Below are 12,896 nucleotides of genomic sequence, written 5' to 3'. Positions count from 1 at the left end.
CACTGCTTTTCCCTCTCCACTTGGACTGAGTGTCTGCTCTGCCTCCCTCCTCTGCTTTTCCCCCTCCGTGGCAGGGGTCTTTTTTAAAAGTCTCAGCCCCCAGTCCTCCTCCCTCAGGATCCTGCCCTCTCTCGTTTACCCATCTTTGTCCTTGAGGGAGTCCTCTTATTGTTATTCCCTTTCTCTATGAACTCCTAATTATCCCTAATTCTAGTCCCTCACGATCGCCGTTACTTGAAACACCTTGATAACGGGTTTCCTATCAACGGCCATACATTCGCTTTACCCTTCATTTTCTCACCCACGAAATCCTAGAACTAATCACACCATGGCCGAAGAACCTCAGGTCATGTCAATCCAGCAACGGATTGCGGCACTTAAACAAGCGCAAGTTGGTCAAAGCTCAGGAACCGATACCAGCGAGCCTGCCCTTGTCCAGCCCACTCTTTTGCCCATCCGTCCGGCTGCTCCCCCGCGACCCAAAACCTTCACCACCAACGACGCCAACGACAGTTATAACAGCCATGCTGCTGGCAGCTATGGCTCCGTCTACAATCGTTCGTCCGCCTCAAATGACGCGGTCCCTCCTAGACCTGTCCCTCGTCCCGCTACTGCACCAGCACCGCCCCCGGTAAAACACAAAACGCCCCCTCCTTTGCCTGCTCGCAAGCCCTCCGATCAACAGCGCCCAGCACTACCACCGCGCAGACCGACTCAACCCTCTCATAAAGGCTCCTTAGAGTCCATGGCCTCAGATATATCTAGATCGACCACTACAAGTACCGGAAGGACATCGGCTAGCTCCATTAATACAGGCCCTGGCCGCTCCCTGCCACCCGCTTGGGGCGAGGCTGAGTTGCCTCCATTGCCCCCAAAGCGCCAGCCACAACCACCACCGCGACCGACGCCCACGACTATGAGGAGTAGCAGTAGCAGCAGCAGGCTATCTCCACCTCGTCCGTCTTTGCCCTTGCGGCGGAAATCCAGCCAGAGCAACTACTCCATGGAAAGCAATGATTCGCAGGCTTCCCGGCTGCCTCCCCCACTACCGTCTAGAAGCACCAGCGACAGGTCGTCGACTATCAACGAAGAGGAAGAAAAGAACCCACCACTACCAGCTCGGAGGCTGCCCCCACCCCCGCCGTCTAATGATACGCTGGGTAAGCTCAAACAATCCGGCTTTGCGGCGATCAACAAATCCTTTGGCAGTGCCAATGGAGCTGCCAATGAGCACAACTCCAATGGTGTGCCCCCACCTGTCCCGCTGGCGTCGCGTCCGGATCTCTCCAAAATCCAAGCTACGAAGCCTCGTCTGTATGCGTCCAATGTGCCCACGATTCCCACACCTGTTGCGTGCTTGAAATGCCGCGACTTCTCTGCCGCCGATGCCCATGCAGCCCGATATCCGCGCACGTCTCTCCCAACACATGACCTGTCCTGGCTGGCGAATGAACTCACGGCACCGTTTCCGTCGCTCACGGACAAAGCTCGTGTCATCTTTACATGGCTCCACCACAATGTCGCGTATGACACAGAGGCTTTTTACAATAATCGGGTAAAGAAGCAAACTCCGGCCAATACACTCGCGACGGGTATGGGTGTGTGTGAAGGGTATGCTGGGTTATTCACTGCGCTTGCTACACATGCAGGTCTGGAGGCGAAGACGGTCCATGGCCACGGTAAAGGCTATGGTTATGTGGCACCTGCTCCCGGCTCTTCATTACCTCCTGTTCAAGGTGGCCATGCTTGGAATGTGGTTAGGATTGATAACGGGCAGTGGAAGCTGATTGACCCCTGCTGGGGCGCTGGGTGCGTCCATGGCCCAGGAAAACCTTACCAGGCGCAGTTCGACCCGACCATGTTCACGGACACCAATGACGAGCTGGGGCTGAAGCACTTTCCGCAAGACCGAACGCAGTTCTACCGGGATGATGGACGTCCCGAGATCAGCTGGGAGGAGTACCTTTTGGGCAATCCCTCTTCGCCGCTGTGCGTTGAGCAGCCATTGGTGTTTGGGGAGGCGAAGAAGAACCACATTGGAGTGCGATCCTTCCGCCCGGCTGCCAAGCAGATCTCGGTGCATCAGGGAGGGCCGGTGCGTTTCCAGTTCAGTCTGATCTGCGAGCACTGGACGCTGGAGCATCACACGCGGGCTAAGCCTGGACTGTTTCTGCTGATTGTGAACGGAGTGGATGGGCAGAAGGAGGAACGCCTTGTAATCACCCACGTGCCGGGATCCAACCCGAACGGCGGGGGAGACGTGTGGTACGTGGACGTGCCGGACTCCAGGATGCTGGGGGCGCCGGGCCAGCAAGCGCTGATAGTGGTGCTGAGCCGGTTCGGGGATCGAAAGGACGTCCGGGGGTTGACAGCAGAGGAATACCGGGCGCGAGCCGGTAAGGTGCCGATGGAGTATGTCTTCATTGCACAGTGGGATCTCGTGTAAGGCGCGGCAAAGGGGGTCGGCATGGGCAGCCGGGTAATTAGGGTTGGCTGCCCTGCATGGTTTGAGTATTTAGTGGACTAGTGTTTCTCCTTTTGTGTCTCTGTGGCTTTTTTGGCTTTTTCTTCCCCTCTTCTCCCGGCTTGGAGAGGCTTGTCTCACCCCCGACAGCGGACATCATGGTTTGTTCCGAGATTTCCCGTAATGATAATGACCTTGGTCGTATATATATACACATATACCGCACATGAAGATGCAATCTGGGACCAACCAGTCTTTTGGTGATTTAACTATGACTCCCGTCAGTTGGTACAGCGGGGACAACTGAGTAGTAGTTGAAATATGCGGGCGGAGAAAATCCACGAATCAGCCCAAGGGATCATGAGTGGATGAGAAAATTTCGAACGTTAGTAACAAACGGTGCTGGAAACGAGCACGTTAGAAAGTCCTTGGCGAAGGCTAAAAGGAGGGTACTTCGTCGGCTAAATTCCCAGGCCCATCTCATGGCCTGGTTGACCAGGAGTATTACTAGTAGGTAGCTATTTCCTAGTATCATGTTGGGGGGACTGGGGACCCCGGGATTATTGCATGAGGGATTTAATTACGAGGCCATTCAGGAAGCAGATGGAAGAGAACATGATAGAATGTCTCGATAACATCATACCTGGCAGGGGATGAAATTTTCTGGCAACCGGACTGGAGGTAATTTTAATGATTGGGGTTATTATACGGGGGCCCGGGGTGTTTCCATTATCCAAAGCAAATCGATGTTTTCCTGTTCCTGTCTGATTCTGACTGGCGATTATTGGCTGACTATCATAACCTCCCCACCCATACTAGCCAGTCTGGGGATAGTGTATTACGGCCAAGACCCTGAAAGTCGAGATTTAAGCCTAATTAGGCTCTGGGCCGGGCGCGAGCCTGACTGCCTGAGAGTCATGTGCTCTGGGGAAGTCGGTCGGTGTCGGTGTCTCTCCGCAATCTCGAGTCCCCCCGTTCTCTTCTCCTTCCCCCCCGAACTGGATCTCTTTTGCGCCTACCTTCACCGAACCGTTCTCCTAGATCGGTTCATATTAGTTAGATAATGCTTCTGCACTGAGTCAGTTATAGTTACACTGCTACTGCACAGTCCCCGCTGGCATTGCGTTGCTGGCCTGCAGGAATCTCCCAATCTACTCCGGACTGTATCCCGCCTTGGCCGGGAAAGGGAACGACAATGCCGATCCACCCAATCCCCGGAATCCTCCACCTCCACCCTCTCTGCCTCCACGCTTACGCTGGATCGCGGCCTCCGACTCTCGGCTGACCCGTCTTCGGTCTTCAGCCTTCAGGGTTGCCTGCCTTGCTGTCCGATGGCTTTTCCTGAACGTGCTGGCCGGCTTGGACCGCCTCCCACGCTTGCAGCCACCTACCCGACTACGGTCACATTCGGTCATCCCGATGGAGACATACCGCGGAAGTCGAGATATCATTTGTTGTGCATCAATCAGGTCGGGTGGATTCTGGATCATTCTCTCGCCCCCTCCCCATCTGCCTCCTAATGGCTCGTTTCATGACCACTCGACCCTCCAGACCATGTGCTTGCCCCGGTTTTTTTTTCCCATGCGACAGATGGGCTCACGGCCAGCCGACTGACCCATGGGCAACGCCCCCCATGTCAGCTCCTGGTGGACCGCCTTTTGCTGCATGCATCCAATCGCTAGTTCAGCTGAACCTTGACCTAACCGGATATGCCTGTCTCTCCGCTAGTCAGAGGCCGGTCTAATCTCGCCTGGCATGGGTCTTCTTTGCTTGCCGTGCGACTCGGGTCGGAATTGTCCCTCTACCACCCTTTAGGTTTGACAATTCAACCGGCCATCATGGCAGTTTTCTGCGTCGACCCCGCGGCCTCTGCTCCTGTCTCACTGTGGTCCATTTCATCTGGTGCCACCCGTTCCCGGGTTTCGCTTTCCTTAAATCCCCCGTCTTTTCCCCGGCTTCTCCTGCGTTCTTCTCTTGCTCTCTCCGGTGGTTCCCCGAGGTTTCTTTTTTCTTTCCCCCAGAATCTCCTGCCGTGAGCGGAACCAGCTGGCATCATGGCTATCGGCAATCTTTATTTCATTGCGGCCATCGCCGTCGTCGGCGGTGGTCTGTTCGGTTTCGATATCTCGTCGATGTCGGCCATCATCGAGACCGATGCCTATCTCTGTTACTTCAACCAGGCTCCTGTCACTTACGATGATGATGGCAAGACGGTCTGTCAGGGCCCCAGCGCGAGTGTGCAGGGTGGTATCACCGCCTCCATGGCTGGTGGTTCCTGGTTGGGCTCGTTGATCTCGGGTTTCATCTCGGACAGGCTTGGTCGTCGTACTGCCATTCAGATCGGTTCCATCATCTGGTATGTATCTGACACCGCTGCACCGTTATCTCTGCTAACAGTGCATGGCTGTACAGGTGCATTGGATCCATCATTGTCTGTGCCTCCCAGAACATTCCCATGCTGATCGTCGGTCGTATCATCAACGGTCTGAGTGTGGGTATCTGCTCCGCTCAGGTGCCAGTGTATATTTCGGAGATTGTATGTCGGTCCCATAATGCCTGCTGCTGCATGCGGTGCTAATCATTTAGGCTCCTCCAACCAAGCGTGGTCGTGTCGTCGGTCTGCAACAATGGGCTATTACCTGGGGTATCCTGATCATGTTCTAGTAAGTCCTTATCCATCATCAGCTACCATGTCATATCTCACACGTGATGTAGCGTCTCCTATGGCTGCAGCTTCATCAAGGGTACGGCGGCCTTCCGGATTCCCTGGGGTCTGCAGATGATCCCTGCCGTGCTATTGTTCCTGGGTATGATGCTCCTGCCTGAGTCACCCCGCTGGCTGGCACGCAAGGACCGATGGGAGGAGTGCCACGCTGTTTTGACCCTCGTCCACGGTCAGGGAGACCCGAGCTCTCCCTTTGTGCAGCGTGAATATGAAGAGATCAAGAGCATGTGCGAGTTTGAGCGTCAAAACGCGGATGTCTCCTACCTCGAGCTGTTCAAGCCCAACATGCTTAACCGTACCCATGTGGGTGTTTTCGTTCAGATCTGGTCTCAGCTGACTGGAATGAACGTCATGAGTAAGTTTCTTTCGAGGCTGTGTAGGTAGTCAGCAATACTAACCGGTTCACTTCTAGTGTACTACATCACCTACGTCTTTGCCATGGCCGGCTTGAAAGGTAACAACAACTTGATCTCCTCCAGTATCCAGTACGTGATCAACGTGTGCATGACCGTGCCGGCTCTGGTGTGGGGTGATCAGTGGGGCCGTCGCCCGACCTTCTTGATCGGTTCCCTCTTCATGATGATCTGGATGTACATCAATGCTGGTCTGATGGCCAGCTACGGCCATCCCGCGCCGCCCGGCGGTCTCAACAACGTGGAAGCCGAGTCCTGGGTCATCCACGGCGCGCCCAGCAAGGCTGTCATTGCCAGTACCTACCTCTTCGTAGCCTCATACGCCATCTCCTTCGGCCCCGCCAGCTGGGTGTACCCGCCGGAACTCTTCCCTCTGCGTGTGCGCGGCAAGGCTACCGCCCTCTGCACTTCAGCCAACTGGGCCTTCAACTTCGCCCTCAGCTACTTCGTCCCCCCGGCATTTGTCAACATCCAGTGGAAGGTCTACATCCTCTTCGGTGTCTTCTGTACTGCCATGTTCTTGCACATTTTCTTCTTCTTCCCCGAGACCACGGGTAAGACCCTGGAAGAGGTCGAGGCCATCTTCACTGATCCCAATGGTATTCCGTACATCGGTACTCCCGCCTGGAAGACAAAGAACGAGTACTCGCGCGGTGCACACATTGAGGAGGTTGGCTTTGAAGATGAGAAGAAGGTTGCTGGTGGGCAGACTATCCACCAGGAGGTCACGGCTACTCCGGATAAGATTGCTTGAGGTGGATGATTAGTGATCGGTGATGATGGAGGGGGTGGGGGGTCGGTTATAGAGTATATTTATATATATGGGAAGAGGAGCTAACTAGACATGTATCAGCTTAATGCAAGATCAATAGCATGTATATGTTTACTCAGCATACTTGTGTGAATTTTATCGACATGATGGTTTACAATCCCAACTTCATAATAGATGCTTACTATTACCCCTAGATACACAGTAGTGGGTACTATCGTCACTCTCTACAAATCAGGTGATTGGCTTCGATGCCTGGCAAGCTCAGCACCGCTAACTCCTACTTTATGCTCACCTCTTCAGCACAAGCCAGCACAATTTCCCAACTCAAACCGAAGGGACATCAGCCAATAGTTGGAGAAACGATCCACTTGTTTAGTATAACCCACTTGAGTTTTCTGATTTCAGATACGTACCTGTCGCCAGTGATGTCATCCTGTGAAAACTACCAGCCTATCCTCTGCTCCTCCCGGTGGAGAGGATCTATTGACACTATGGTTCTTGAGCAATGGCGACAAGACCCACCAGTGGAGATAAGAGGACCGAAACTATTGCTTGTTCAAGGTCTGCTTCGATAAACCCCTCATCAAGATAAACCAAGTTGGGCTTACTAGCAATGTCAATCCTTCAAAAGTCTCATCGCACAAGGACTCAAAATCCAGCAAGGCACGATCCAACATACCATGTAATGACAGGGAAAAGATTGTCACTCCTCTGGCGCTGATGCAGCATTCCGCATGGATTGTCCGACTCCGAAGACAAGCTTTGGTGTCTGGTGCTGATCGTCCGTCGTGGAGCCACCACTAGTGGATTGAATTACCCACACACCCACTACTTATACTCTTTACGCTGTCTATCATCTACGTGCTGATCAGGGGGTTATTTTCTTGCGCTATTTGGTTTCCCACTATGTTTCTGTTTTGCAGGGCTGGTCATAACAATTTGGTAGTTTGGGTTGGGTGGCTTGGTATGGTCGATGTCGGGGAGGGGTTCACCGTTGAACAATATGCTTGTCGTTAGGTAGGTTGAACTGATGCTTGTGTTTTGTTTCCAGGCGCCCTGGACAGCCTTTGGCTATCAGCAATAGCTCAATAGCTGGTGTTTTGCTCGGACGCGGGTCTTGGTCGGGTTGACCCAGTGTGATCTACGCTAGACGCTTTCCTGATTGGCGATGGATGTCACGCCTCTTATCAGGGTTTGGTGATCATATTTAGCCTACATAGGCAGGTTCCCTTCCGCTGGGTATGGAAGTGCAAACGCCAGCGTGTGGAGAGTGAAGTGATGCTAGTCAATGGGATCAGCAGCGTTCTTGTCAACTAGCATATATTCCGACGTTTCCCACCGTTCCTGATGATGGCTTGCATGCCACGCTTGCTCTGTCGCTGCGATCAACATGCATGTCTCACTTTTCCTACTCAGTGTTACGGCAGCGTTTGCCAGCCCAACACCCCATAACTATGTTGTTCATGAGCGGCGCGATGCATTGCCCAGTGTCTGGGTAGAAGAAAGCCGGCTGGACAAAGGTGCCCTACTGCCTATGCGAATAGGGCTTACTCAGTCCAACCTGGATCGTGGCCATGATTTATTGATGGAGGTGTATGTGTTCCGACTCCTCACCAGAAACCCAGCTGATTGTCCAGGTCTCATCCACAATCGTCTCGCTACGGAAAGCACCTCTCCAGCGAGGAGGTGCACGACCTATTTGCCCCGTCGAATGAGGCCGTCGAGACTGTCCGAACCTGGATTGAATCCGCTGGAATTGCTCCAAGCCGCATCTCGCAATCATACAACAAGCAGTGGCTACAGTTCGATGCCCATGCAAGCGAGGTTGAGCAGCTTCTGCAGACGGAATACTACATCTACACCCATGCCGACACGGGAAGTTCCCATGTGACATGCCACGAGTGAGTCCATTTTCTACATGCCATGACACCGCTAACCAGTTAGGTACCATGTGCCCGAAACCATCCAATCGCACATCGACTACATAACACCAGGAGTAAAGATGCTGGAAGTGCGCGGCACGCCCTCCAAAAAGAGAGATGCAGAGAAGCGCACTCTTGGCAGTCTGCCCCCAATCTTAGCACCACTACCAATCAATATCACGAAGATCTTCGACGACCCGCTAGCACACTGCGATCTGGCGGTAACCCCAGACTGCATTCGAGGTATGTTCATCCATCCCAATTCAAGATTTCACGCTAACCGTCTAGCCATGTACAACATCACCAAAGGAACAACAGCCACAAAGGGCAACGAGCTCGGCATCTTCGAGGACCTAGGAGACATCTACAGCCAAGATGACCTCAACCTTTTCTTCGCCAACTTTGCCAGGTTCGATTACTCTCCACCCTCCCTTAGACACAACTAACACCACCAAGCGACATCCCACAGGGAACCCATCCAACCCTCGACTCCATCGACGGCGCCACCGCCCCAACAGACGTCACCAACGCCGGCCCCGAATCCGACCTGGACTTCCAAATCGCCTACCCAATCATCTGGCCCCAGAACACCATCCTCTACCAAACCGACGACCCCAACTACGAAGACAACTACAACTTCAAAGGACTCCTCAACAACCTCCTCTACGCTATCGACGGCTCCTACTGCAACGAAACCTCCTCCCTAGACCCTCAATACCCAGATCCCTCCCCAGGCGGCTACAACTCCCCCAAGCAATGTGGCGTCTACACCCCCACAAACGTAATCTCCATCTCCTACGGCAGCCCCGAAGCCGACCTCCCCATCGCCTACCAACGCCGCCAATGCCACGAGTTCATGAAGCTCGGCCTTCAGGGCATCAGCGTGGTCGTCGCATCCGGCGACTCCGGCGTCGCCTCCAGCACGGGCACCTGCCTCGGCGATGCAGACAACGTCTTCGTCCCGGACTTCCCAGCCACATGTCCCTATCTCACCGCAGTAGGAGGCACATACCTCCCCCTAGGCGCAGACGCAGCCAAGGACCAGGAAATAGCAGTCACCCGCTTCCCCTCCGGCGGCGGCTTCAGCAATATCTACGCCCGACCATCCTACCAGAACCACTCCGTGGAAGCCTATTTCTCCACTACCGCCGACGACCTCACCTACCCTTACTACTCGGGAGTAAACTACACAGACTTCTCCAACACAGATGGGATATACAACCGCATCGGACGAGGATACCCCGATGTTTCAGCTATCGCAGACAATGTCATCATTTACAACCAGGGCGAAGCGACACTGGTGGGCGGTACGTCTGCCGCGGCACCGGCGTTCGCGGCCATCTTGACGCGCATTAACGAGGAGAGGTTGGCGAAGGGGAAGTCCACGGTGGGGTTTGTGAACCCGGTGCTGTATAGCCATCCTGAGGCGTTTAGGGATGTGACCGTTGGGTCGAATCCTGGGTGTGGGACTGATGGGTTTCCGGTTGCTGGGGGGTGGGATCCGGTGACGGGGTTGGGGACGCCGCGGTTCGAGGATTTGATGGATATATTTGTGGGTGATGATTGATGGCTGAGTGAAGTTGTGGGAGGCGTTATGAAGATGATTCAATCTAATCCAGTAATCTACTCCATTAATATTATTAGTTTATAGCCTAGTCAGATATATAACATTGCACTACTACTACTACTATAGAGGCGTGTGATGCAAATGCTAAAACATCAATAGACTATTAAGTAACTTACATTATGATCTAAACTTTACAGTTCATAGTACAGAAAGGCTTTGATCAGTCCTAGTTCAATAAAAGGTATAGACTACTTACTACATATCAAGCACCGACACATAGCTCGTCAAGCAGGTGGAGGTGGAGGAAGAGAAGCTCTCTAGAAGCCCTTCTCCCAATCCCCCCTGTCACAAAAGGGCGGATGTCCGAAGATCTAAACGACCTTGTCTCCCGGGCCCACGATGTGCAGGCTGAACTAGAGAGCCACGGTTTTCAAGCTCACATCGACCCTATGGGACATCTTGGAAAAGGTCTACCTCGAGGCTCGGGAGTCATGATCTGTGTAAAGCACCACAACTCGGGATGCTTGGGATATAGTGATCTGGGGGTGGCGGGAATGCCCAAGGGCTCTGTTCGATCATATCCTGGTTGATGTGTTGACCGCGTTTTGTCATGTTGGGAGCATTTATATCAAAAGTCAGCTAGCGCTTTTTTCAAAGTTTTATTATGAGAATTTTGCTTGTTTATTAGCTAGCGGGTGGATGATTAATTCTGTATGAGTGATACTATAGACGTTGATCATTACCAAAACATAGAAAATGAGGCGTGCAAATCTTGGAGTTGCTTGTTGGCTAGCGTATTTTAGCAGAGTTATGGACATAAAAGTGAAGCAGTCAGACTGGTTGATTCGTGACTTGACTCGTATCTGAAAACACACCGTAATAATGGCGTATGATTACCAACTAATTGGACGGTATCCCAACTTACCTGTCCAGGTTATATACTGGCTATTCCTATAAGAGATACCCTCATTCACAACCTACTATGTTCATACACCTCTCCTCTTTCCTCTCCCTTCCCTCTCCCCACCCAAGCGCTACTTGAATACCCTGCAGCAAATAGTACTGGAGACCAAATCTATTTTCACATTTATCTATCTCCTACACATATATATAACCCATCACATAATCATCATCATCATACAAGCGAGAGTGTAACCAGCGACCAGCACTTAAACAATCACCTTATGACCAGCAGGCTTCTCCTCCTCCTCACCGAAGATGTCGATATCCCAGCGAGGCGTGTTAGCAACGTAAGGAGTGTTGTAGCGTCTGCGGTCCTTGCCCAGCTCGGACACCTTGGCGATTTCCTCGGGAGTGAGCTCCACCTCCTTGAAGTTCTCCTGGATGCGGGACGGCGTCACCGACTTGGGGATGACACTGTGGCCGCCGACCTGGGACCAGGCCAGGATGACCTGAGCAGGGGTGACGGTGGTGCCGAGGCGCTTGGAGGCGGACTCGGCGACTTCCTTGACTTCGGGGCGGGTGACGAGGAGGGGGACGCCGAAGCCGTTGTTGCCGAAGGCCTGTTCATTATGTTAGTATAGCTGTTAATGAAGGGAGTAGAGGTAGGGGTCTTACAGAGTAGGCGGTCACGTGGATGCCCTTCTTCTGGCAGTATTCGATGAGCTCGTTGCTCTGGAGAACGGGGTGGCGCTCGATCTGGTTGACGGCGGGGACGACGCCAGTGGCGTTGATGATGGCCTCGAGCTGCGGGGGATTAGCCATGTGTCAATTCAGTGGTATATAAAGCGACTTACGTGAGGGATCATGTGGTTGGAGACACCGACGGTGCGGGCCTTGCTCTTGGGGAGCTGGGTCATGGCCTTCCAGGTGTCGACGATGGAGATGTTGTCGTTGATCACGACATCACCGCCCTCAACGGAGCTGTCCTTGACGAGGGGGAACAACTCGGAGCCGGTGGTGAAGGAAACGGGCCAGTGGACGAGGTAGAGCTGGAAGATATTAGAAATTGTCGGTGGGAATGAGCTGACAGGGTACGCACATCGAGGTAGTCGAGCTCGAGCTCAGCAAGGCACTCGTCCAGAGCCTTCTCAACAACGGCGGGGTCGTGCTGGGAGTTCCACAGCTTGGAGGTCTGCTCGGGTTAGTATACTCTTGAGGCGTAGTATGTATGGAATATGCTTACGATGAAGATGTCCTCACGCTTGAGGCCAGGGACGTCCTTGTAGGCTCTCTTGATGCCCTCAGCAACCTCGCGCTGGTTCTGGTAGCTGCTTGGATTAGCTTGTGTGATCGAGTCGATATGTGAAATGGGACCTACATAGTAGCCAGATCCTAGATCGTGTTAGTGACTGGTTGCTGACTGACTAAATAATCCAGGACATGCGCGACTTACCAAGTGGCGGTAGCCGGCCTTCAAGGCCTCGTAGACGGCATCACCGACCTGACCGGGGGCAGACTGCCAGGTACCAAATCCCAGCTGGCTAATTGGGGGTCAGCAATTGGCGATCGCGCAAGCGTAGACGGAAAATACATACGGGATCTGAGCACCGGAGTTGAGAGTAACCTTCTTTCCGAGAGACATTGTGTAAGAGGATATGGTTCAGGAGGAACAGGGAGATAGGAGGAGAGATGGAAGGAGAGAAGGTAAAGACTGAAGGGAGAAGAGGAGGGCGAGCGCGATAGAAATAGGGAGCGCTTCCAGACGGCCGAGGTCCTCCGGTGGGGGTCACATCCATGCCTCTAGTCCATCGTCGAAGTCGATGGAGGAGGTGCCGCGACGATGAGTGGCTGTTGATGCTTTACGAGGGGTCAGTTTTACCCCGCCAGCAGTAACTGGGACCCCTCGGTGGGGCGTGCGTGGGATGTTCCCATTCCCATTCCATTCATTCTTCTAAGATACTTTCTCGGTCTGTCGGTTAATTCCGACCACGACCAGAGAAACAATGGACAGGCACATCATCTATTTCCCGAGAATTGAAGGTGCATGGGATTGCCCATGGCCATATTGCTTCCAGATACTGAATGGAGCCGTGTACTCCTTCAGCAGACAGTGCAAGACCGCGAGCAGAA

General features: G+C 53.3%; 4 protein-coding genes across 4 annotated transcripts; 3 read left to right on the top strand and 1 right to left on the bottom strand.

Moving 5' to 3' along the window:
• The first annotated feature begins 54 nt into the window (after positions 1–54).
• On the top strand, positions 55–2,725 carry BDQ94DRAFT_138278 (uncharacterized protein). The gene has a single exon (XM_026765214.1). It carries the CDS (start codon positions 329–331, stop codon positions 2,444–2,446), a length of 2,118 nt encoding a protein of 705 aa, XP_026629694.1. The 5' UTR covers positions 55–328; the 3' UTR covers positions 2,447–2,725.
• Positions 2,726–4,331: 1,606 nt separating this feature from the next.
• BDQ94DRAFT_115981 (sugar porter family MFS transporter) lies at positions 4,332–6,531 on the top strand. Its single transcript, XM_026763666.1, has 5 exons — positions 4,332–4,820; positions 4,877–5,000; positions 5,051–5,127; positions 5,180–5,544; positions 5,602–6,531. The coding sequence occupies exons 1-5, from the start codon at positions 4,519–4,521 to the stop codon at positions 6,354–6,356; spliced, it is 1,623 nt and encodes a 540-aa protein (XP_026629693.1). The 5' UTR covers positions 4,332–4,518; the 3' UTR covers positions 6,357–6,531.
• A 1,233-nt stretch (positions 6,532–7,764) lies between these two features.
• Positions 7,765–9,975, top strand: BDQ94DRAFT_184796 (S53 family peptidase; the record flags this gene model as incomplete). The annotated part of the gene is made up of 5 exons (XM_026774720.1): positions 7,765–7,967; positions 8,012–8,275; positions 8,319–8,539; positions 8,585–8,705; positions 8,753–9,975. The coding sequence occupies 5 exons, from the start codon at positions 7,765–7,767 to the stop codon at positions 9,861–9,863; spliced, it is 1,920 nt and encodes a 639-aa protein (XP_026629692.1). The 3' UTR covers positions 9,864–9,975.
• Positions 9,976–10,930: 955 nt separating this feature from the next.
• On the bottom strand, positions 10,931–12,542 carry akr1 (putative aldehyde reductase (AKR1)). Its single transcript, XM_026765213.1, has 8 exons — positions 12,362–12,542; positions 12,220–12,307; positions 12,145–12,158; positions 12,010–12,094; positions 11,866–11,958; positions 11,621–11,815; positions 11,442–11,570; positions 10,931–11,386 (listed from the first exon to the last, which is right to left on the bottom strand). The coding sequence occupies exons 1-8, from the start codon at positions 12,406–12,408 to the stop codon at positions 11,033–11,035; spliced, it is 1,005 nt and encodes a 334-aa protein (XP_026629691.1). The 5' UTR covers positions 12,409–12,542; the 3' UTR covers positions 10,931–11,032.
• Between the last annotated feature and the right edge of the window lie 354 nt (positions 12,543–12,896).

The sequence above is a fragment of the Aspergillus welwitschiae genome (genome assembly GCF_003344945.1).
Source record: "Aspergillus welwitschiae strain CBS 139.54b unplaced genomic scaffold BDQ94scaffold_6, whole genome shotgun sequence".
In the NCBI taxonomy this organism is placed as follows: Eukaryota; Fungi; Ascomycota; class Eurotiomycetes; order Eurotiales; family Aspergillaceae; genus Aspergillus; species Aspergillus welwitschiae.
Note: the sequence above shows the minus strand (reverse complement) of the source record. Positions and strands in the feature narration are given on the sequence as shown.